This window comes from Hipposideros armiger, unplaced genomic scaffold (assembly GCF_001890085.2).
Source record: "Hipposideros armiger isolate ML-2016 unplaced genomic scaffold, ASM189008v1 scaffold_101, whole genome shotgun sequence".
Classification (NCBI taxonomy): domain Eukaryota; kingdom Metazoa; phylum Chordata; class Mammalia; order Chiroptera; family Hipposideridae; genus Hipposideros; species Hipposideros armiger.
The window spans coordinates 2962502-2988630 of record NW_017731451.1 but is presented as its reverse complement, the minus strand read 5'-3'; the positions used below and the strand labels follow the sequence as shown (position 1 = coordinate 2988630).

The window sequence follows — 26129 nt, the reverse complement described above, 5'->3', positions numbered from 1 at the left end:
GCCACAGGGGCTGCAGCCTACCCGTCACCGGTGACTCATGGCAGCCCAGCTCCAGGTTGAGCTGTTGGTCAGCATCTTAGCTGTAGAGGGCAGTGTCACTGGCCCTCATATGTGGGATCCGAACCGGGTCCCTCTGGCATCCCAAGCCAGCTCTTAACCAACGCGCCACTTGGCTGGCCCAAGGACTTGGTTTCTTTATGTTGCTTTTCAAGAACATTATTGTTTATAAGGAAAAATCTTGGGAACTCCCTTCTATTTGCAAGATGGGATGCTGCACAATTCATGAACTGTTCAGTAAAACCCATTAGACCTTTAAGGAAAAATCTTCATTTTCATTGCTTAAACTGTAGGCAATACGACTTATACGTTGTTGTTTAGAGCAGCAAATCAGAGCTTGAGAAATTGAATGCTACGAGTTAGGCATCCATCAGGATATATACGTTCCCTGGAGCCAAGAAAAATGTCTCCTTTTGTTTTTTTCTATTCACATAAACATCCTTAAAGAACTCAAGCTATAAGTCAGTTGTCTAAAGCAACAGTATGAGTTTAAGATCAGCTCAGTCTGAGGCCCCAAGAGTACAATAGTGGTTGAAGCAGTTGTTCATAGGCTCCATATAAAATATTTTTATTAATTAGATAAAAACTTTGCTATTAATTTCAACTCAGGTGGAGAGTTCTTGTGTGCATTTTTTTTAAAGAGCTTGCTAAAATTTTAAAAGATTTTGGCAAAATAAAATGGTCAAATGCAGCTTAAAATAAAACAATATCAATACTTTCCCTGAGTCTATTAAAAGATGGAGTGCCCTGAAGAGGAACTAGCTTTAAAGAGCTGATGGGCACATCACTGTGTGAGGCTCCAATTCTGCTAGTAATCACCTTGCATTGTCAGAATAATCCCGTTAGAGAAACACTGGTTTAATATGTATCTCTGATTAACAGGAGGCAATTAACAAGAGAACCTCTTAAGCGATTTCCATCCTGTGCCTCTATTTTAGTGGTTTACCTTCATTTCCTGCCTCTTTTCCTTTTCTATCTTCATGCATAGTTGAAAAGTATTATAGAGGTCATTAGGAAAAAAAAACAAACTTGCATTTCTTGCCCTGATTACTTTTAAATATTTGGGATTGAATCAACAGAATTCTTGGTTTACTAATTTTACACCTTAGACATTATTCTAAACAATTATTTTTATTTCTTGGTAGAAAATATATATTCCATATTTAAAGTGTGGTTATGATTTTTTTTTTCTTTTAAAGCTGTATTTTTTTGAAGAAACTAGAAACAAGTTTGTTTGAAATAAGATTCTGCTTAGGTAACTGTGTGAGATCATTCACTTTTATTTCTGTTTTAGCAGTAATACAACGTTGTGCTCTTACCTCCTCATAGATACTGTTTTGGCCTGGAAGCCTCCAGGTCCCCATTGTCAGCACTTGTGGCCCTAGCACTTGCTGAATGTATGAACACTCAGGCTTTGGTGGAGAAAGGACCAAGAGGTAGAAAACCCATGGAACTTATTACCTAGTCATAGACAGAACACATATACAAACTCACTTATAGCAAACAGTGTTTTTCAAACTTTTTTTTACCATTGAGAAACAAAATGTCTTCAAACCACATTTACCTTACTACATGTAATGTTCTCATTTTCTATTCAGTTTCACTATTTAACCCACTGATCAAAAGCTACCAAACTTTCAAAGCAATGTATAGGAGCAAGGGGAACTGTAGTGTAAGTTCGAAGTGTTGAACGATGGACCCACTTCTCCTATAGCTGAGTTCTGCCTTTGTAGGAAAGCCTTCTCTAGCAGTCTCAGGTCACATCATTGTCCTTTCTGCACACATGACTGGTATGTTATTGATTTACTTGCTGATTTACACTGCACTTAATTTAGTTGTCAAACTTCCAACAATTTGAACCACGTGTTACTGAGGTGGAAATTTAGATGTGAAAAAGGCTCAGCAGCAATGAAAATGCTATCACGAAGCTCATACACTTTCGTCTCACCCTGCACTTGGTATTTAAAATGGTACGCAAAAGAACATTTCCAATTTATATGCGTGGCTCCCTGGTTTTCCAAATGACAGCTTTACAGTACTGTGGTAAAACTGTATAGAAACTGATGCTCATGATGATACTGTGTTGTCAATACTATTTTACATATATGCTTGGAAGAAGGCAGAGAAATGTTATAAGGGGTTTAGATTTTTCCTGTTAGATAAAAATAAATTAGCACCTTAAGTAGTAAGTTGCAGTTATCTGGAAAATTACTTATGTGGAAAAACCGATGCAAATAAATGAAGTATTATTTACAGTTTGTTCTATATCATGTGGGGGTCTATGTCTTGTTTCACTAAGCAGATAGGAGAATATTTTTAATATTTTTTTCACCAAGTACCTGGAACACAGTAGCTGCTAATAACACAGTAGCTATTATTGAATAGAGTGGATATTCAGTAAAAGGTGATCAGAGTGAGATAAAGTTAATCTGGGAAATACTAGGAGTGACTCTTGAGTTTGACTGAAAGACGGGTGCTAGCTGTGGATTACTAGAGGGGGAAGGGCATCTGAGAGAGGATTGCAAGCATGCACTAATTTTATCAGATTCTGCAGTTCCTTGTGATTTCCTCGGTATATTTCTAGACTAGTGCTATTGTCCAAAATTTAATTATTAACCAACTTTATCTATCTTAGCTTCTAATAAATAATTTGACTTTATTCCTTTATAAATAGTCTTTTGAATTGGACGTTTCAAAATAAAACTCAGTTTACTTTTAGTCCTTACCTTGTTTCAAAGAATGTAACGAACGATACGATCCTTTACTTTCGTAAGAGATGTGTAATTATTTGGCTAAACTATAAAATTCTTAATCCTTTATTGTTCATTTGAAACACACATGGCCTTAAAGTGTACAAACTGGGATTACTAGTGAACCTACTGCATTTAGCCGTTATGCAATCAGAAGTATGATTTCTTGTTATCTTGCCCAATTCTGAGAACAGCGCAGTACAGGGCGAGGGTTGGTCTGCAGCCCTCAAGCCGTCAAAATCAGACACAACTCTTTCTTCGGTGCAAATATCCTTGACATAACCTTGGGGAGAAAATATAAAATGCAGACTTTTCTTTGAGTAGATTGCTTAGTATGTGCAATGCAAGTATGAAACTCCATAAAATAATGAGTTGTCTTAGTTAAAGTATAATTTTAAAAAACCTTTATTGAGACTAAGTCTTTTGTTTGTTAGTCTAATCAGTGTCCACTTTACTGAGGTCCTTCCTGGCCCTGTCCTTTGTGAGCTGTAGGGCACACACCAGTTCTCACCCAGTGCTGCCTGGTTCATGAAATCCACGGGAAGACGAGGAGGAACAAAGTCCCTGATGACTATCACGGCCATTTATCACACAGTTGAGGCATTTTTATTATCTGTTCAGATTAAATTAAAATAGTGTTAGTGCTACATTCTTGGTTTATTAAGTGCTTCACCTCTGGGGTTTTTTTTTGTTTTTTTTAAATTATTTTTTATTCACCTCTGTTTTTGGTTAAATTTCATTTCTAGAAAATGGACTGATTAACTAAAACCCACTTTTATGCCAAGGTTTTATTCTACCAATAAAATGGTAGCTTATTCTACCAATAAGCACATGATAAAAATAATGAAAGTCCTTTCCTTCTTTTTCATCTTTACGCAGTTCCATCGAACCTCTGTACCTCACCTACGGAATCATATTTGCCAGTGGCTGCTCCTTTGCATACCAGCCGTCGCTGGTCATTTTGGGACATTATTTCAAGAAACGCCTTGGACTGGTGAATGGCATTGTCACTGCCGGCAGCAGCATCTTCACAATTTTGCTGCCGTTCCTTTTAAGGGTTCTGATCGACAGCGTGGGCCTCTTCTACACACTGAGGATCCTCTGCATCTTCATGTTTGTCCTCTTCCTGGCCGGCTTTACTTACCGACCTGTTGCTTCCAGTGCCAAAGATAAAGAGAGTGGAACCAAAGGAGGCAACCGATTCTCCCTCTTTTCCAGGAGAAAATTCAGTCGTCCAAAAAAAATTTTCAATTTTGCCATCTTCAAAGTGAAAGCTTATGCAGTGTGGGCAGTTGGAATACCACTTGCGCTTTTCGGGTACTTTGTGCCTTATGTTCACTTGGTGAGTACGCTTGCTTTCCTTTGCTGGTGACAGATAGTATTATTTCATACAGGACAACTTAGAAGCGCGAGATAGAGCAGGCTGACATTGGCCTTCACCATGATGCTGGTTGCAATTCAGGACTCTTGAAGTTTAAGGCCTCCTAAGACAAGGTCAGCACATCCATCAGATAATTAAACAGAGGATATGTTTCACGAGTGCGCTTTTGTATTTTAAAAATCACCAAACCTAAACAAACAACGTTTAAAAAAAAGGAACAAATGGCATCAGTACAAGAAACTTGATAGGTTACTGTTGCCTCAAGTGACTTACAAATCATCCGGGACAAAGATGGTGCAATGATTTTACCACCATCGGTAAACTGTTTTTCAACAAAAGGGTGCAGAAATTAGGTAAATAGTAAAATTGTCAGTGGCCTTGACACAAAGAAGCATTGCATCCACTTGTCAGATACTTCTGGGAAAATGGGAAGTCTATTCAGAGATTATCTGAGAAATGTTCCCAAGTTCCAAACAAGGGGAGAGTGTAAGGGTTTTATAGGAAAATAGGATTTCAGGTGCTCAATTTGTATTGTTTATCTTTACTTCAAAGGCAAATTTCAGCCTCTTTGTACTGAACCAAGAATAAGGAGTGCCTCAAGTATTTGCCCCTGGCAAAATTGGCTCAAAAGTGCTTATTATGTTTCTTCCTTTTTTCTTACTATTGTGGCTGAAAATGTAAAACAAAAATGATACTAGGTTAAATTTTTCTTTTGTATTTATACTATGTGTGTGAACGTGGACCTTTTCTAGCTTTCAGTCTATTTTTGGATGTTCGGATAATTTTTCTTTAGTTAAAAGTTTTGGTGAAAGTTCATAACGCAGTTCAAAGAATTACTGGGCTCAAGGGGTCAGCTAGTAAATTACACGAACACTGTGGGTTCTAATGCCCAGTTCAGAAAGGAATTAGGTCAAGGAAACACAAAGAGAGATGGGAGGCATGTCCTGGATCTAAGAATAATTTTGATTTCTCAATTCTCCTTATTCTCTTTTTGCCAGAAGTGTTGAGGAAGCATCTGCCATGACCAATGGGGAGATAAGAAGAAGGGCTGGTTTTCAGTACTCTGATCCACTTGGCATTTTGCAGAGAATGAGGCACTAGGTAAAACTACCTAGTGTGTGACCCCGTCACATATGCAGTATGCGGCGACATCTTGATTTAACAGTCCATTTTCACACTTTGTAGGAAGGCATAACTGAACCATCGGAAGCTATTTTTTGCTGGACCATAGGAAGGATCAACTTTACCAACTACCTCTTCCCTAGCTTCTGTTAAGATAACATTTGTTGTGTTTTTCTCAAAAATGAGTAGATTTTTAAAAAATTCTCTTTGGTACTACCAGGTGAACACACCCAGAGAAATCAGTATCTCAGCTTTGCTAATACCAGACATTTACCAGAGGACAAGTCGTAGGTGGTTATCTAGTTATTGCAGGTATATATTTATAATTTGTAAACTAATTTAACATATTTCATTTGACCTTCACAATAAATCTGTGAAGTAGGCAAAATCAGTAACATTAGCCTACGTTTTACAGACTGGGAAACAGATCCGTCCCAGACAAAGATGGGAAGTCACTTTCCAGGAATCGTGTAACAGCAGCGCAGGGGTTGGCTGCCTTCCACTGTGCTTACCTGGTAGCAAACCTGGTAGCCTTACTTTGGAGAATACCGGGCCGCTTCCCTGGATATACCACCAGATATGTCCACCTTATGTGGGTAAGGGGGATGGGTATGCCTAAAGAAAATTAATATGTATGGGTCTTAAAGTAAATCAAATTCGTAATAGTGATGAGTCAGTGTTATACTGTTGTCATCAGGAGGCTGTAAATCAGCTAGCACACAGAACAATAAGGTCTCTGTTAACTCTGATAACAAGCTAGGCCTTTTTCCTGCTCTCCGTCCTTCTAGGAATGTTTTCTTATAGAAGGTGTTGGTATTTTTCATTTGGGATTTAATCTGTCAAACTGTTATGGCATTGAAAGCCGCATTGGAGAGGAAAACCCAGACAGTTTAAATGCCGCGCAGGCTGTTAAAATCTCGTGTTTGATGGGCGTATGGAGTTTTTCATTTAAGGCCTGGATTAGGATACTTAATCCAAGCGTCATGGACTGGGACACCACTTTCCTCCTTAGAGGGGGAAACGGTGTCTCAGGTCTTTCCAAAGACGAGTAGATGGTGTTCAATTCATAGGAAACCCCTTATTGGGTGTTGAAGGGCAAATGCATGCAAGGCGTAAGAACCTGCCATGAAGGGGCAGAAAATCTAGTAATGTAATAAAAATTGTTATGGTTTATAAAGGACTTTTACATACATTATCTTCTTTAATCTTCCCAGCGATGCAGTACTTGCGATGTATCATCCTCATTTCATGGATGAGAAGACTGAGGCCCTGAGAGACTTAAAAACTTGCCAGGACCCACAGAGACAGTGACTGGGAGTTAGCGCAGTGCTTCTGTGCCACAGGCGGAATTGTATAGTGGGCGAAGGGAAAGGCTCTGAAGTAAGACAGCTGTGGGTCTGAATCCTGGTTTTGTCCCTTACATGCCGTACCACCTTGGGTAACCTCTCTAAGCTTTAGTTTCTTCATCTTTAAAATAGGGATAATCCCAGTTTTGTAAAGTAATAAGGATCAGAGAAAACATATGTAAAGCATCTATCCAGTTCTGGTATAAAAATATGAGTTCTTTTAAGACAATGTGATTGCCGATTGAGTGGTTTTGGCCGGGGGGTGGGCTGGGGATGGGGAGTACTATGGAGTCAAAGGAGAAAGATGATATCCACTTGGAAAAGTGGTTAGTAAAAGCTTCACAGGATTGGAATTGGGCCTTCACATGAGATTTGGTGTTAAACCCAATCCTTAATCAACTAGGGAACTAATTTATCCATTTAGGTCTTTAAAGATTCGAAACAATGAAGTGCTCTTGTGGTTATATTAAAAATTCTAAGATCTTTACTTGTTTATTAGACCACGCAGGATGATTTGAGCGAGAATCTGTATGTTTTATGGACATCTTGCTCTCAAAGCAGGGTTGAAGGTGTTATCTTTTAGTGGTTGACTTCTAAAAATGAAGAATCATAGTGCCTTTTGGCAGCTGTCAAATGATCTCTTTTAGGCCTCACTTAGAATCTCTACTGTAAGGGTACAGACCTTACAGATTAATTTAGGTGAGACCTAACTTTACAAATAACCATTTCTCGTAGCAGGTGCTTCAGTTTTTTGAGTTGCCCCTTTTCCTCGCGAGTTTTGTTTTGTTTTCTAGGTTAAGTTTCTATGGCTTCGCCTTATCCAGTTTTTCTTCATTAGTTTCCAGAGGCATAACGTTCTCTTAGTTTTCCTCCTACTTCTCCCTCACTCGTTCTTAGTTTCTATGCTGGTTCCTTCGATTTCACCCTGACCCTTGAATATCAGTGTGTCTGTCCTATCTATGGCTTGCCCCTGGGTCTTATCTATTCATTCCACTGGTGGTTTCACATAAGTGATTTATTTTCTTACCATTTTAATCTTTAGAATTCTCTGCTTTGATGCCATGATTTTTCTTTCACATTTTGTACTTACAGGATATGTTGATATTCAGTCATTAAATACTTAAAACATAAGCTCAAACTCAGCAAACCTCAGAATAATTGAATAATACTAATGCCATCTGTTGATGGAGGAGAGTTGATGTGTTTTGCTTTGAACCATAGCTTTGTATGTATATGCTGAAATTATAACCTGATAAATAGAAGAAATTTGTGTGTCTGTCATTATTATAAGTATATGGAAGGAGAGAAAAAGAATTCTTGGGGCCCATCCCATTAACAAGGACAGCTAAGCAATTGGTATCTACCCTACTGTGTAGCAACCGAAAATCTCTAAGAGTCTTTGGTGGTGTGTGTGTAATAAGAGAGGATGCAGGAGCCATAAGTAGTTTTGGTAGAGCGCTGACCACAGGGCCCTGATAATGTGATGATGTTACTTTTCTTAGTGGCATGAAATGCCCCATCCTCAAAGAGGATGATGATTCAGTGCGAATTGCTTCACGTCTCTCTACCACTAACCTTTGAAAACAGTTATTTAGTACCTGTATTCTTTTACTCTAATATATGATAGTTGGGCAATTTTAGTTCTTAAGCTTTAAACCCACATAGTTCTCTATCAAAGAAGATGACTGACTCATGTTGAAATCTGCAGGATAAGTGTTTATTATCTTGTTTTCAGAAATCTTTGTGATAAGATGTGTGACAGTTTTATGGCCGATAATAATAGACGGTTCTCAAAAGAAACTTTGACCTGGTAGGAGGATGTCATTGGCCTGATGCTATGATTAAAGACAATCATTTGCTAGCTGACGGGGCAATTAAGTGGACATAAAGACCAGTTGTAATTGGGGAACACGCTAGTTGTATTTTTAAATTAGAAATGAAATTTTGAGACAAACAAGCCAGTAAGTAGGCCATGTAGGGCCTCGAGATATTTTATAGCTTTGATTAATGTCAAATTATCTCGTGGGTCAATAATGGAATGTAGTTGTTAGACCACTAGCCAGGGCACCTCTGTTGTGGTCAAAGCAGGAATACTGCTTCAAGCCCAGAACTCAGGGCACTGAGACGTGCAAATAGGAATAGCATGCATGTGTTCATCTTTGTGGCTTCCTCAGAGGGAGAATTAGGTAACATTTGTCAAGGTGCTGTTATGTGTCAAGCATTTTCACAAAATCTGACGTAACCATCCCAAGGATGAGTGTAGTATTGTAAGTGTAATAAATAATACATATTTAGGACTAAGGAAACTCTGCTAAGCTACTCTTGTTCAAGGTCACTCATGGAGTTATGCTTAGAGCTGGAATTTGAACACATGTCCCTCACTATAAGTCTCATGTTCTTTCTATGAAAGAGTGCTGTTCTGTCATCGGGTCACCTCAGTGATAGAATGCTTCCTAGTATCAGCCACACTGAACCTAAAACAAAGTTTTTGTGCCCTTTCAAGTTTTCCTTCTATTCTCTCAGGGGCCCTCAGGGAAATAAGTTAGTTTGCGGTCTCAAAAGACTTCTTTTAGAATTTGATTTTGGGAGGTTTGTCAAATAAACCATAAGATTGGGACACTTGACTAAATAAGTAAGGATCACAGATTATTATGAAACAATATTTAATTATGTATTTGACCAAAGAGACTAAAAGATTTCAAAGGAATACTGAAGGTTATCTCTTACCATTGAGAAAATTCAGTTTTCTTAAGTAATCAAAAACTTGAGTAAGTCAATATAAAACACAGAAATTATTTTAGTAAAACACAGAATTTTGCTTTCTCAGCAGATTAATCAAAAAGGAAGACTTTGGGCAGATGAAAGAAAATTAAGTTTTGGTTTTACATAAGTACACCATTGATAGTAAAGCTTAATTTGAAAAAGACTCATAATAACAATTCAATTTTTAGCTAGCTTAATTACATAAGGGAAAATTCTCTTTTTCTCTTCTACATTTTGTATACATTTAGTTTGTCCTTCTTAGCCAGAAATTCTAGTTTAGGCAAATACTGCTTTTCATTTCCCTTAACAAAAATTCATCTTCATTTCTCATACCTTTTTGTAACAAAAAATACCCTAAGTTCCTTGTGGTCTGAAAGGCTAGGGCCTTGGCTCTGGGTAAACAGAACCATCTGCCAACTCAGCTGGCTCCAGGCAGAATCCTCCAACCAGCTCAATTGGCTCCAGGAAGAATAGTCTCCCAGCTCCATCTGACCTGCCCTGTAAAGGAAAACCATTTAGATAAGGAGCTGAACTCAACAGAGCAGAGTGAAAACGAGAGGGATTTACCAACAACAGCTTGAGCGGAAATAGCGACCAAGACAGTGAACTCAAAATGGGGTTTGTGGGAGCTGCGCCTGTGTTTCTCATCGTCCCAGAAGGCCGGCAGAAGCTCCCTTTGGTTCTGACACTGCCACCAAACCTGGGAAAGAACAAAATTCAGCCGAGTAAATCTGAGGATCTACTTGGCTTTATTAAGCGATTCATGATCAGGCAGCATCCCACCCAGCAACAAGAAGGTTTCTCCATGAGTTGTACAAAATGGAAGTTTTTTATAGGCAGAAAGAGGGTGGGACTAAGAAGTTAAAAGAGTGATTATTTCAGGCAAGGACACCCTCCCTTAGGGGAAGGCAGGGGTCTTATCAGGCAGTTTACCTCTCTAGTGTTGATCAGGAAATTTCAGACAAATTGGCTTAAAATTCCACTACTGGGAGAGGCAGTTAATTTTGGTGTGGTGACTTGCTTAGCAGAAGTGACTCCATTTTGTCCTGTTGTTTTGTTTTGTTTTTTTAACTGGGTGGTAAGATTACTCGCTTGGGGTTGCAAGACTGGTAACTGGTGCCTGCCTGGGCTTGAGCCTGGGTCTTCTGAAGAGGGTGGCCTTTAAATAAAATATTTAAATGCCTGGAAAAAAAAAGGTATAACAGTATTTTAGGAGTGGAAAAGGATTGTACAGGTCACTTAATTGCATTTTTTTTTCTTTAAGACTGGTAAAGGAACTAAGACACAGAAAGCTTAGGTTGCTTGCCAAAAGTCATATAGTTATAAAAGTGGCAGAACCAGGTATAAAATCCAAGAATGTCCATGGGAAATAAATGGAAGCTTGTCGTAGCCTAAAATATAAATGTGTACATAGTAGAAACATAATTCTGTATTAGAGGAATGAAATTGTTTTCTTACTTAACATAACCCTAGTCAACTCATAGGGTTCATTTTGCAATCAAGAGATTGATTGCTCTGTCATTTTGACAAAGTCCAGTTCTCTGAAGTTGCCAGGAGCAGTTGTACTGGCTTTGTTGTCTTTCTTTTGTGGATATATTTAGAGCTTAGGGTCAAGGTTGTTGTGGGGCAGAGCCTGAGCGTGCAGGGCTTAGAGGGAATCCCTGTAAGCCAAAAGTTATTGTATATAGGCCAGGACGGAGGCGCTGAGACGACCTCTCGTGTTGCTCTTCTCTGTGTTCACTGGAAGGTTCTGACAGGAGAAAAGCCTTTGGGCCCACTGCATGTCCCCAGCCTTAGGGATGCTGGTTGCAGAGTTTTGGAAACATTTAAAAATTGACTTACAGTGGAGCTATATAATCTGAAGAGTTGCCCTACCTCAGTCTTCTTAGCTCTACAGCCAGATTAAAGAGGCAGAGTTAACAATTTTAATTTTAGTTTTTAGCCTGGAGGCTAACCACTAGAGGCTAAATACTAGGGACTAACAGTTTCATTTTCTCCCCCTACCCATCTTCTTCTTCTTTTTTTTTTTTTTAATTCTTGGGTTTGTCTTATTATTCTAATTATGGTCATGTTGATTGTTACTTTGACATTTATTAGCTATACATAAAGTTTTGGTACAGTAGTACCCCATTATAATATAGGGGTGCATTCCAAGACCCCCAGTAGATGCGTGAAACCAGATAAAGTACCAAACCCTATACGTACATACTGTTTTTTCCTATGCATACATACCTGTGATCAAGTTTAATTTGCAAATTAGGCACAGTAAGAGGCTAATAATAACTACTAATAAAATAAAACAATTATACCAATATGCTGTAATAAAAGTTATGTGAATGTGGTCTCTCTTTTTCTCTCAGCAAACTAGCATGAATTTCTTTTTTTGTCACAATTTCAGAGAAGATTTGGTCTTAGCAAATCTTAGCAACCCTCAGCATATCATCTACGTAAGAAACGTCTAAACCTGTAGAGAATTTTTACAAGAGTTTATTTGAGCCAAAAGTGACAAAAATTGCCAGGAAGCAAGATCTCAAATGGTTCGAGAATGACAGTTTTATAATTTTTTTATGCATTTGAAATAAAGGAGGGAACATAAGGAAGATTAAATGAAGGTGGGAGAAAGTAAGGCAAGGATTAGACTACGCAGCGGTTCTCAACCTTTCACAGGGGTCGCCTAAGACCATCGGAAAACACATATTTTCGATGATCTTAGGAACCAAGACACCGCTCCTCTATCCGTCTCTAGGCCCATATGCGAGTACCTGGCAACCCCTGTGAAAGGGTCGTTAGTAAGGGGTCGCAACCCACAGGTTGAGAACCACTGGACTACAGGATAGTTAGCCTATTATGTGCTTCCTTGAGGGTGGTTAGGGCTATTTCAAAGGTGTGTTAACCTAGATGCACAGAAACAATGGACAGGGCTGACTTAAGGCAGATAAACCTTTTACTAAAAAGTTATATGCCTGGGGTGTGACTACCCACCATGACCTGCCCAGTTAGGAATTCATGATCAGATCACCCTGGAAGGCTAATTTCTGTAGAACCCCCCCTTTTTTTGGTCCACAATATATTTTTTTCTTGTCCTACCTTGAGAATTTTCATGTTTTCATTTAAATAAGGAAGCACTTTGTGATTTCTCATTAGCATATTCAAATTGCCAGCATCACTTCTCTTCCACTTTGGGGCCATTATTAAGTAAAATAATGGTTACTTGAACATAAGCACTGTGATACCATAACAGTTCATCTGATAACTGAGATGGCTACTGAGTGACTAACCCGGAAGGGACCATATACGGTGTGGATATGTTATGGGAGTCTGGGTTCTTCTTGCCCACGCAGTGATTCTCAGGGAAGAGAACGGACCTAGCCGAGGGGGAGAGAGAGAGGCATAGGCCTCTGGTGTTAGTGAACCGAGGTGAGAGAGGGAGAGAGAGAGAGAGCAAAGAGAGAGAGAGAGAGACAGACAGACAGAGACAGAGACAGACCTAGGCCCATTGCCCAGAGAACTTATAGTTTGCAGAGTGGGGTGAGGGAGGTACATAATGATTTGGTGGGAAAAAGTGGTACAAGCTCCCCCATGGGAGGGCATGACCTCCTAAGAAAGGTGGAGGTCTGTTGACTCAGATCCTTACCTTGCTCCAGGCCACTTCTTGTTATCTGTTGTAAAAACAGATAATGGGCTGGAGGCAGTTAATCAAAGCTCCTTATGAGCTGTTTTTGTAGACACCATGGCCCCCTTCCATCCTTCCTCCTTCTCCTACATTCCCTAACTTCTACCTAACAGATACATTGGACAAAGGGATGAGCCGTCCCAGGCAGGGCGGCGTGAGATTTCATCGTACTACTGGGAACGGCATGCAACTTAAAACTTATGAATTCTTTTTTTCTGGAATTTTCTATTTGATATTTTTTGGACCACGATTTACCACGGGTAATTGAAACCACAGAAAAGTGAAACCGCAGACAATGGGGGGTCTGCTGTACTTTGCACAGTAAAAACTAATCATATTGCTTTTCACCAAGATTTTCCTATGAAAGTAATTTTTGTTTTTCTATTTTTCATTCAAAAGTAGGCTTATAAAATTTCTTTGACACATGGGTATTTCTTTGTATAGTATATCAATTTAGATATCAGAATTTATCCATTAAGCTTCACTGTGTGCTGATTACTATATGCCCCTGTACAACTCCTACATCATACATTTCTTTTTGTTGTTGTTATGTGGTCTGGAAGTGTTTCGTCCATTCATTCATTTCATCCATTCATTCCCTTCCCAACTAACTTCCAAAAAGGATATGAAGGCATTTACTTCACATACACATTTTCTGATTCAACTCTCACAGCAGCCTTTTCTGAGGAAAGCGGTACTGATTAATACTGGTTCTCCCACTAATAGATAAGAACCTTGAGGATCAGAGAGGTTTCATTTTGTTCAGGGTTGCACAGTAAGTGGTAGGGTGTTATCAGAATAGAATTAGAATGGGTTATTACATTCTGTCCCTGTTTTTTTCTTGCATGGGTGTGACCTCTAGTTACAACTCAGTTGAACATAAAGATTTAAGCTTTCATTCAACAAATATTCTCTAGCATTCCAGGTGTGGGGACACAGTGGTGAGAACAGTTGTAGTCTGTTTTCACAGAGCTCAATAAATAAGTAAACACATAAATAAGTTTTCAAATAGTCATCTTTTCTTTGAAGAAAATAAATGAGATGGAAGGTGATGGTGGGAGGTAACTGAAGTTTGGGAACTCACGGACAACCTCTTTGCGGGAGTGACAGTGCGTTGTACTGGTGAAGAACAGTATTTGATATTTAGAAGACAGTTTCCTATTGCCCTTGGGAAGCCTATGACATAGAATGTCTTTAGTTTCTATCTTTAAGGCCAGCCAACGGTTGATGGATTTTTTATCCAATTTATTTTTTTTGTCTGTTGTATTATATTAAAATTTGCATGTTGAAAATTAAAAATTCTTGCATAGGACCCCAAGCATTGCTTTTTCTTCAGACACTTATTCACTACTCAGATCCTCTAATAATACACTACTGTCCCTCGGTTCTCATGTGGTTATTACGTGAATGATTAGATGTCTTCTTTCCTTTGCTTTATCCCCACTTTTTTCAGATTTTTTTTCAGTGGTGCCTATGCTTTTCTTGCTTTTCTAACCTTGCATTTATTTCCCTGCAGATCTCAACATCTGCTGCAATTTGACTACTCAGGTTAGTGACACTTTGCCCATTTATCAGTTTTGTGCCATAGGCAGTATTCACCAGCATTCTCCTACTTTACATGAATAAGGATCTTAACTTCACTGGCCACTTGTGACTCATTAATGGTGAGGTTAAATATCTACAGAACACTTTCATCAAAAGCAAGCTAATTTTTTTTTCTGAGTATTTTTTTTTTCAAATTGTAATATACTATCATAGGAATTGACAGGAGGACAGGACAAAATTAATGCATAAGAAATAGAAAACTAATCATTTACAAATAATTAAATTAAAATGGCTGTTGCTTTTAGTACGGCAGAGTAAGTTTGTCACGTGTTTCACGTATTTAGTTAGCCCAAAATAAGTATTTATAGATAATTCAACAGTTTTTTTTTTTTTAATGATGCATGGTTTATTCAGGCATGAAAATGATCCTTAGAATGTAGGCCCCAAACCACGAAAATATTTAAAATTTGCAGGGAAGAAAGAAATCCACAAACATTTAAAAATACCTAATTTTAACTTAAATTGAAAAGTAGCAGTAGTGTATTTTTGTTGGGCCCTGATACTGTATTCAAAATAAGTATGGGAAAGGCTGGTGAAAACTGTGGATTTACCTACAAAACACACTGGGGAGTTTTACGTTGGAAGTGTTTGAACACCTCAGGAAATGATAAAGAAGAAACAGGTAAGGTAGCCTGGATTCTTCACAAGGGTAGGGACAGAGCCCCTCTTCATTGCTCCATCCCCAGCTTCTAGCACGTGCCTGGCACTCAAATATTTTTTACCATGTTGAGGCTGAGCTTATAGCTTGGTTGAATTGCTGAAGTATGAGGTCTAATTTTCCTGCTGATGACTACTTACAATTCTAATGGCACTTTATCATCTTCCAAGTTCTTTCTTTCTTTGATCTTCAGTATATAGCCCCTGAAGGCTAGAACAGCTTTATCTCCATCTTACCAGGGAAAGGAGTTAGTTGGTTTAGAGACTTTCTCTGGTCACACACATAGTAGGTGGCAGGGTGTGGCTTAAAGCAGCTTAAATAACAGAAATAAAAGTATGCTTATCTACATTGACTTCAACATGGAATAATTTAAAGATATGGAAATGGGTGGTAGGAGGCACATACTCAGCCCTGTTGAGGTGAGATAACACCTCCTTTGCCTTGTACCTTCTCCCAGCTGCTTCCGGAAGAATGCAAAGTGTCAGGGTGCCCGCAGCCTGGCAAGTAGGCTAACACATGCCCACACCCCTCTTACCCATATACACATCTGTGGAATTTAAAATGCTGCCATATATTGGTTATTGAATTTATAAAGCATTATAATAGCCATAACAGAAACCAAGTCTTCCTGTCCCTGCTTAACTGTCTCTCTGCTTCTGTGGACACATTGTTTTCTTTCACAAGTTTCTGACGCCTCAGGAGCTAATCAGAGACTTGTCGTGATTCTCTGCCAGGTGTCTCCTTGCGCCTCCTGCTCTTTGGCTCCCAGGGCCACTCTGAATCCTGGGGTTGGGATGGGCCTAGTGTCCTAGTGTCTCCATCCCACCTCTTTTCTTGTGAGGTGCTTTCTAAGCTCTGCAACCCTATGCCTATAATTCTTTACAACAAATCCAAACAATAATGCCCCACCTGTAACATAAAGGAGAAATAAAAGAAGGAACTTTTGAATAAAATATGTATTTTGAAAGGTAATGCTTAGGACACATGCTACAATGTGGATGGACCTTGAAGAGATGCTAAGTGAACTAAGCCAGATACAGAAGGTCAAATAGTGTACGACTCCACTTAGATGAGGTACTTACAGTAGTCAGACTCATAGAGACAGAAAGTAGAATGAGGTTGCCAGAGGCTGGGGGAAGGGAGAAAATTGGGAGTTATTGTTTAATGGGTCCTGAGTTTAAGTTTGAGAAAATGAAAAAGTTCTGGAGATGAGGATGGTGGTGATGAGGACAAGAAAGTGAATGTACTTAATGCCACTAAACTGTGCACTTAAAAATGGTTAAAATGGAAAATGCTATGTGATATAAATTTTATTAAAATAAAAAAATTTTGAAAAGGTAATTCTTGGCTACAACTATATGAGAAAGATAAAAATAGCCTCCACAGATTTCAAAAATACCCACATGGGGTAGTACTGCCCATATTGTGAACCAATATGCAGTATCTAAGATCCAAGATTTTAGAATCAGTAAGGAGTAGAGCTCATAATTTGGCTCCAAAGACATTTTTCCTCCTACTATGTCTAAGCCTTTCAACTCTCAGTCCACAAAAGCATTCTCTGCTATGGCAGTTGCCTTAATTCAGACCACTCGGAGCTTCCACTTTTTAAAATCTATCCTCCTATAGGGGTATGGTCCCTTTCTTCCTGAACACTTTAAAATCACAAGACAGAGCTGAACATGTTTAAGATAATGTTAATCACATCTCCCCACCTCTGGACTCCAAAACAATCTTATTCTTAAGAAAGGGTAAGGGGTGGCCGGTTAGCTTAGTTGGTTAGAGTGTGAGCACTGAACAACAGGGTTGCCGGTTCGATTCCCACATGGGCCAGTGAGCTGCGCTGGTAAGCTGCGCCCTCTACAGCTAAGATTGTGAACAATGGTTCAGAATAAAAGAAAGAGTAAAAGATTGGGTTAGACAATCTCAGAAGTATGTGGAAATGACAATAGTGGAAGGAAAACTGATCTAGGTGTAATCCTAACTGTTTTTTATCTTCTATCAGATAAAAATATTTTTGAATTTAATGTGACACTAGTGAGAGAGTCAGCAATTAGGTAACTCAAAAGTAAGAGAAAAGACTCAACACTCTATGCCTTACAAAGACTGGAGGAGAAAGAAGGGTAGGAGGCTTTTGTAAAGGAACTCTCTAGCCAACATCACTGGTTTGATGGAATCTTAGTGAGGAGAGGTTAGAAGATAGAATTTTTGTGGAAGGAACAGTCTTTCTTCACTTTCTAATTAAGGGCAAAATTAAGAAGCTGAATAAGAGCTAATGCTCCATTTCTCTGCTTCTTTCAGAAATCAGATCAACCTTAAAGTAAATAAGTTAAAATTTTGATAAACTACCACTCTATACATCTTTCATTATTCAAGAAGAAATGGAACCAATTTTGATAATTTTAAAAATATCTGGCTTATTGACATTCTTGCCAGAGCCATTAAATAAGTAAAGAAATCAAGTTACCCCAAATCTTAGTGATTTAAATAATATTTTCTGAAATTATCCCTTCCTATTTTAAGATGAAATTTATCTTAAACTCCTAAAATGTAAGATTAGTTGAACTAGCCTGTTGTTGGGTGCATTTGTTCATTTTGGACTACTTTTCCAAACTCATGCAATTCATCTATTGATTAGAGACTCTAGAACCCATATTTATCTATTTGTTTGTATGCACATTTAGCCAATAGGTGACTTTATCACCAGATAAATCCAGGAGTAAGTTTAAAAGAGTATATCCTTTTTTTAAAAAAAAAAAAAGCAAACATGGAAACACATGATGCCTCATAAGAGCATTAATGATATCTGCAAAAGCCTTGCCAACTACTGTGTATCCTGAAAGTACTCTGCTGAAGAATGAGGCAGACAGGCAGGCAGGCTGAGGCCTCCGGTGCCGTTTTGACCAGAGCAGAGGCAGCTTAACTCCACACACAGACACTGAACAATTCTTATTTCATTATGTTAACCTAAACTAGCCAGGAATCAAGGGGGAGAGAGTGGTGAATCTGATGTGCCAAAAATGAGACTCCAAGAAAGAAACTGCTCAGAATCAAATTTAGAGTTAGGTGTAATAAATACAATTTAAACAAACCAACAGATGAAACACCTTTCATTGTTCAGGAAGGACTAGTACAGTTTTTGATAATTTGTGAAATATATGGCACAGAAATTATTGTCAGGGTCACTAAATAATTTCAAGTTACCTATAAATCCTAGTGATTTATTTTCTAAATTAAGATGAAGTCCATCTTCTAAAATTCAGGATTATTTGAACTGGCACCTATTAATAAATCCAATAAATTTCTTCCCCTTGGTGGCTGTTAAGTAATCTTCACTCTGGAAACTTGCCTCTCTTTTCTCAGTCCTGACTTTTACATGTCTCACTGGTGCCATGTGTGGTTACAGACACCATGGAAACCCATCTGAATGAAATGGGAAGCCTGGCTATTTTAAAAAACAAACAGAACCAACTACCCATATCTCCTAGAGTCCTGTTAGACCAAAGGTCTGCTCTCCATTTTGTCAGCTGCTGAGGAAGCAGTAGGTACCTGTACCACGAGTGGAGTCACAACAGAAATACCTTATTAGTAAGTAGACATTGGGCTGCATGAAGATGTTAGTCCTTAAAAATGTTGGCAGGCAAAGAAATTTTGTTTGCACTTCACACGTATCTTAGAGCTGTTTGTTCTCAGAGCACAGTTAATCAGATTTGACAAGTTAAAATGACATTTAAGGCTGACGAAATCAATATCTTCATGGACATAAAGTCCTATTTTAATATTAGTTGATGTACAGGGCTTAATTTTTTTTGTACCCAAATCTATGTACTTTTCTTCTACTTTTAATCACCTCACGGGACTTGCTGGTGTGCAGTGCTCATGTAAAGCTTCTTAAGGGAATTCCCCACTTGTTTTAATTTACTTCCTTTTCTTAGCAAACACAGAGATAGAGAAAACACAGTTGTTTAAAGAAGAAAGAAAACAAACCAAACCCTCACTGGGTAGTGTAAAGTTTTGATTTGCAACAAATTCTGTGATTATTCATTAACCAATCTAGCAGGCTTTCTACTCCCTTTCAAACGTACATCTATCTAATTTTTAAAGGGGCCAGGCCCTTTTCTTTGAGTTTACCTTTAAAACAGTATATTTAGGCAGAATGCTCTTTTAGGGTTATGGAATAGCATTTTAAATGTTGAATGGATATATTCTTAGAAATTAAACTGTAAGCAAATGAGAGGCAACAAGCCAAAGCTGCTAATCTCTGAAGTGTTTGGAACCCATTATCCCTGTGAGAAAGCAGGAAGCTGCAGAAATCATTCTAAATTCCAAAACCACCGAAAATATTGTGTATCATTTATTATCCTGTTTGGGGATGTACCATGCAAATGTGAAAGATACAGTTCCCCTGCGCTGGCCATATGAATTTATTCCCCTAGAGACTGAGTGAGAGGCACAGGCCTACCTGTTGTCCTCTTGGCAACGTGATGACATGTATCTGAAGAGGAAGGGCAGGGGACCAGGGACTCAAAATCATCATAGACAAGGGCAGCTGATGACTGTGTGCCTGGAATTTGTTTATCTCCCAGAGGGCATAGTAACTACAACAGTGGATGATAAATACTGTTGACTTTTTTTCCCCTCAGCTCTGCAAAGGCAGTTGTAGTTCCATTAGTTCCATAGCCTGCAGTGCCCTGCCTTCCTAACCTCCCTAAAATACTGCCTTTGTGGGCACTTCATACTTGAGTCAGTCAGCTGTTACTTCAAGTACACTGTCAGAAATAAAGTTATCTTTGTTTTAAGTCTCCTGTAGGTCCCCTTCTTCTTTAACTACTGTTACCCAAAGAAATATACAGGCACAGCTCGCGTTATTGTACTTCACAGTTGCGTTTTTTACAAACTGAAGGCAAGATCCTTCACCAGCAAAGATTTCTACTTGCTTTATTGTGATGCTCGCTTTATTATGGTGAGCAGAAGTTTAGAGAGGTGAGGATGGTTCAGACGCTGGATAAACCCTGCTGGGCCAGATGGGATGAGGGCTGAGCTCAGAGCCGACCCTGATGCAGTTTGCAGATAGGGATTGTTTGGCTTGCAGGATGGGGCTGGATCGTGCAGTGTTCTATATAAATGCAAGCCAGGTGCCAACCTTTCCACACAATCCAGATTGGTGACTTCTCTTTAAAATAAAAGGGGGCTGGGAGGTGGGTTTGGCAACACTGGTGGTCCTAGATGGTAATAATCAACTGAACTGTGCGCTCCCCACTCCAATAGCCTGTTTTGCTCCTTTAATGCTATTTATTTGCCTGAGTCCTGTAGTCACTGGAGTTTTCTACTTTTTTTAAAAAAGATTTTATTGGGGAGTTGGGGGAGGGGAACAGACAAGTTGCTCTCCTTTTGTTCTTCAGTCTAGTTGTGGAGGATGTCATTTCACTGGCCCGTGTAGGTATTGTGATCATTGCGCTCTTCCTGGCTGAGGCAGTCGGTTGCTGACCATTGAACAGCCACTCTCAGCGGCTCACGGCAGCTTCGCCGATCGCCAGCCACTCACACTGGCTGTCGGCCACACTGCTGGCCCCTTATGGTAGCTTACGGCAGTCCACTGCAGCAGGGGCTGCAGCCTATGCCGTTGCTGGCCATTCATGGCAGCCCAGCTCCAGGTCGAGCTGTTGTGTACAATCTTAGCTGTAGAGGGTGCAGCATCACTGGCCCATGTGGGAACTGAACCGGTGGCCTTGCTGCTCAGAGCTCGTGCTCCCAAGCCAACTCTTAACCAACTGAGCCACTTGGCCGGCCCCAGGAGTTTTCTACTTCTGAGTCAAGGATTAGCAGGTAATAAAGATAGACTGGTGACAGATTAAGGAGGGCTTTTAATACCAAACTAAGGAGTATAAATGTAGGCAGTGGGCAACTGATGACTAAGGGATTGGGGAGATTAAAGCCATATTTAAGAGGATTATTCTGGACCAGTGTGAAAATACAGAAGGAAGTTAAGGAAAACCGTTAACCAGTTTTGAAATGGCAAAGACAGTTGTGATGGTGCTGGCATAACCAAGTGGGCTTTAAAATACAAAATGGACGTCTCTTAAGGAGGTGTCTCCTGGAATGGGCCACCTAGGAACCATCTGGCCCTTTGAGCTCACTGGGAAATCTGCTTTGTAGGCTTCTAGAATTCAGGCCAGTATTTGGTGTAAGGGACAGTGAGTGAGGTCTGATTGTTTGAAACAACTATTTATGTTGATTCTAACATCTCAGTGATTTCAGAGAAAGCAGTAGGAGTATAGACATGCTATTTCTCCTTGCCATAAGATGATCAGTGATCACAGGTAGGTGATCACTGAGAAAATGGCAGTGTTAACAAAGGATGTCAAACTGAAACTCGGGCTGTGGGAACAAAGCTTGTGTTAGACAATAGGTGCTGAGTGGCATGTTGTGTCACCCAATAAAACACCTGCCTGGTCACACTGCCTTCTTAAACACTGCCGGATTGTTGGTTTGCAGTCATTGTTCTAAGTAGACTGTAAATTATAGGAAAAGGCCCCCTTTTTTTTTNGTTCAGCATCTTAGCTGTAGAGGGCAGTGTCACTGGCCCTCATATGTGGGATCCGAACCAGGGTCCTCTGGCGTCCCAAGCCAGTTCTTAACCATTGCGCCACTCGGCTGGCCCTGCACCAAAGTTTTTTAAAAATTATTTTTAATGTAATAAATTACATAAGCATTACATAAAGGACATTAAGCAAAACCCACCTATCCTCTTAAAAAGGTGGGGGAGGACAATGAAGCTAATGACTATCATGGCATGACCAAATAACATAATCTTACAATACTTTAGGGAAGAATTGGACTTTTTTCCAGTGACCTCCTTGCTTTGTAGGTGTGTACCACCACTGGGTTTCAAGGACTTCTACAGATAAAGTGATTTGGGGTTCCCTTCTACTCGGCATTCTTCTGTGAAACCATTTGCTGAGGAGAAAAGCTTGTTTCTGATGTACTTAGGTCAGCTTGATTGGAGTTGGCTTTATACTATGGCTGCTCATTTAACTTTCTTCATGGTTGACTGAGAGCGAGAAGACTCAGCCAGGATTCTCAGTGGAAGAACATTATCTGATGTCACCAAATGGCTGGCACTGTGTCTCCCCTGTAGGGGAGAGGCTGAGAGGATTGCTTTTGCTTCCTTAGGCTGCTGCCCCCAAACTCTCAAAAAGGGATCTGCCTCTGGGCTCTAGTGAGGAGGGAGGGACCTCTCCCAAATATCAGATTTGCTCAATATTCATGCTTTTGCTAAGCTAAAGTACATGCCAGTCTCCAGAGGATGAGAGATGGTCAGAGATTTGTAAAATAGTTGGCGGCAGCTATTGGAGGCCCAAGCTGTAAGCTGAACACCAGATCTTCCCAAGTACTACTGCCTCAAGTAGGAAGGACCTCTAAGACCCAGAGATCCAGCATCCCGATTCTGCCCTTCAAACCCCGCCCCCCAGATTCCATTACTTAATGACCAAAGAAACATAGTCTGCAGATTTTGGCTTTGGTTGGGGATGGAGTATTAGAAGCTGAAGCTCTTGCTTTGTTTAAACAATGACAACAATAACAAAATTCAATGAAATAATGCCCCTTATATTTGAAGAACTAAGTTTCCAGTTAAGCATAATTTGAATTTATCAAATGTACCTTTTTTTTTCAAAAGACCTAAAACATTTCACCTTATTCTTTTCAAGGATTATAAAGTAGAGCGAGGGGGAAATAAACCACTAATAAGGGATAACAGCAGTTTGGCAGGCAGCTGTTCTTAGTTTCATCAAAAGAATGACTCGTAAATTCAGTCTTTTTTGAATATTAAAGATGGTTTCTTTAAAAGTGTTAATAGATCCTTTGGGTCCTTCCTGAAGTGAATTAAATACATTAGAGTCTGGTTTCAAATTCCAAATAAAGCTCATGAGTACACATAATTATATCCCACCTGCCGTACATTGGATTATTCATTTTCTTCAGAACTGAGCTGGAATCCATCCCCTACTTTGTCTAATCTCACTTGACAGCGAGTGATAAGGACCTGGAGGAATAAGCCCATTTGAAGGTCACCTTTATCGACAGCTGGCTTATCTTTGCAGCCACAAGTGTATTTCTTAGACCAGTACTGTCCAATAAATGCAAGCCACATATGGAATTAAAATTTTTTTAGTAGCCATATTTTAAAAAGTAAAAAATAAACAAAATGAAATTAGCTTCATAATATATTTTATTTAACCAATGTAGTCAAAATATTATTTCAACGTGGCATCAATACTTAAAAATTATTAGTGAGATCTTTTGTGGGTTTCTTTGTTTTTTTCCATTAAGTTTTCTGTATTTGCCATGTGTTTTACACCTATAGCACATCTCAATTCGAACTAGCCACATTTTAAGTGCTCAATAGCCCACGTGTAGCTAGTAGCTACCATATTGGACAACACAGCATTAACATGGTGACTATAAGGAGGCAGCTGGAGGTGAGGCTGCAGTAATAAAGCAGGGAGCCTTTCCCTGGCAAACCAGGAATTTGAACTTTACCTTGACGTCTGTGGGAGCCATAAAAGGATCTTAGGCAGAGAAATGTTATTTTTCATTTTGAACTTAATCTGGTGGTCTCAGAGAATATGGGTTAGAGATTTAGGAGTAGGGGCTCAAGCAAGAAGCATGTTAGAAGGCTGTTGTGGTCCAGGTGAAGAGTGATAAGAATCTGAACTCAAACACTGGGGGAAGTGGACCAAGGGGAGTGTGACTGAGAGAGATCAGGAGGGAAAAACATCAGGATTGGGTGGTGAGGTTGGATTTGAAGAGAAGGAAGGAATAACCTAGGGTGGTTATCAGGTTTCTACCTTGGGTAGTTGGGCCAGTAATAGCGTTAACTGGCATGGAGCGGGGGCAGGGCGTGGAGGGAGATGAGTTCACATGGGGCCTGCTGACCCTGAGGTGCCTTTGGAACAGGCAGGTAGCTCTGTTCAGTTTGACAGGGAAGAGTTACTCAACAGCATGTGTAGAGTTAGAAGCGATATACAGGCCGGGTAGGAACACTCAGTACTTAAGGTGCCCATGAAAACTATAGGCAGTAACAACAGGGGGGGTGTAAGGCTGAGGCAGTCAAGGGCAGTTTTATAGAACAGGTGGGATTGAAGCAGAGTCTTAAAGAGTGGGTAGGATTTAGCAAGTCAGAAGGTAGAAGAGGCGGCAGAAGTTTAGAGAGGTGAGGATGGTTCAGACGCTGGATAAACCCTGCCGGGCCAGATGGGATGAGGGCTGAGCTCAGAGCCGACCCTGATGCAGTTTGCAGATAGGGATTGTTTGGCTTGCAGGATGGGGCTGGATCGTGCAGTGTTCTATATAAATGCAAGCCAGGTGCCAACCTTTCCACACAATCCAGATTGGTGACTTCTCTTTAAAATAAAAGGGGGCTGGGAGGTGGGTTTGGCAACACTGGTGGTCCTAGATGGTAATAATCAACTGATCTGTGCGCTCCCCACTCCAATAGCCTGTTTTGCTCCTTTAATGCTATTTATTTGCCTGAGTCCTGTAGTCACTGGAGTTTTCTACTTTTTTTTAAAAAGATTTTATTGGGGAGTTGGGGGAGGGGAACAGACAAGTTGCTCTCCTTTTGTTCTTCAGTCTAGTTGTGGAGGATGTCATTTCACTGGCCCGTGTAGGTATTGTGATCATTGCGCTCTTCCTGGCTGAGGCAGTCGGTTGCTGACCATTGAACAGCCACTCTCAGCGGCTCACGGCAGCTTCGCCGATCGCCAGCCACTCACACTGGCTGTCGGCCACACTGCTGGCCCCTTATGGTAGCTTACGGCAGTCCACTGCAGCAGGGGCTGCAGCCTATGCCGTTGCTGGCCATTCATGGCAGCCCAGCTCCAGGTCGAGCTGTTGTGTACAATCTTAGCTGTAGAGGGTGCAGCATCACTGGCCCATGTGGGAACTGAACCGGTGGCCTTGCTGCTCAGAGCTCGTGCTCCCAAGCCAACTCTTAACCAACTGAGCCACTTGGCCGGCCCCAGGAGTTTTCTACTTCTGAGTCAAGGATTAGCAGGTAATAAAGATAGACTGGTGACAGATTAAGGAGGGCTTTTAATACCAAACTAAGGAGTATAAATGTAGGCAGTGGGCAACTGATGACTAAGGGATTGGGGAGATTAAAGCCATATTTAAGAGGATTATTCTGGACCAGTGTGAAAATACAGAAGGAAGTTAAGGAAAACCGTTAACCAGTTTTGAAATGGCAAAGACAGTTGTGATGGTGCTGGCATAACCAAGTGGGCTTTAAAATACAAAATGGACGTCTCTTAAGGAGGTGTCTCCTGGAATGGGCCACCTAGGAACCATCTGGCCCTTTGAGCTCACTGGGAAATCTGCTTTGTAGGCTTCTAGAATTCAGGCCAGTATTTGGTGTAAGGGACAGTGAGTGAGGTCTGATTGTTTGAAACAACTATTTATGTTGATTCTAACATCTCAGTGATTTCAGAGAAAGCAGTAGGAGTATAGACATGCTATTTCTCCTTGCCATAAGATGATCAGTGATCACAGGTAGGTGATCACTGAGAAAATGGCAGTGTTAACAAAGGATGTCAAACTGAAACTCGGGCTGTGGGAACAAAGCTTGTGTTAGACAATAGGTGCTGAGTGGCATGTTGTGTCACCCAATAAAACACCTGCCTGGTCACACTGCCTTCTTAAACACTGCCGGATTGTTGGTTTGCAGTCATTGTTCTAAGTAGACTGTAAATTATAGGAAAAGGCCCCCTTTTTTTTT

General features: G+C 40.0%; 1 protein-coding gene across 2 annotated transcripts in view; it reads left to right on the top strand.

Moving 5' to 3' along the window:
- SLC16A10 (solute carrier family 16 member 10) overlaps nucleotides 1-26129 on the top strand; it is a 124742-nt gene that overhangs the window by 77098 nt on the left and 21515 nt on the right. Inside the window, exons 3-5 of one of the 2 annotated variants that reach the window (XM_019646353.1) lie at nucleotides 3687-4149; nucleotides 5531-5622; nucleotides 5726-8556. In XM_019646353.1, coding sequence (XP_019501898.1) covers nucleotides 3687-4149; nucleotides 5531-5622; nucleotides 5726-5939 — 769 coding nt within the window. In that variant the 3' untranslated portion in view covers nucleotides 5940-8556. Of the gene's footprint in view, nucleotides 1-3686; nucleotides 4150-5530; nucleotides 5623-5725; nucleotides 8557-26129 lie in introns of those variants that run through there. The other variant, XM_019646352.1, reaches the window with a different exon arrangement.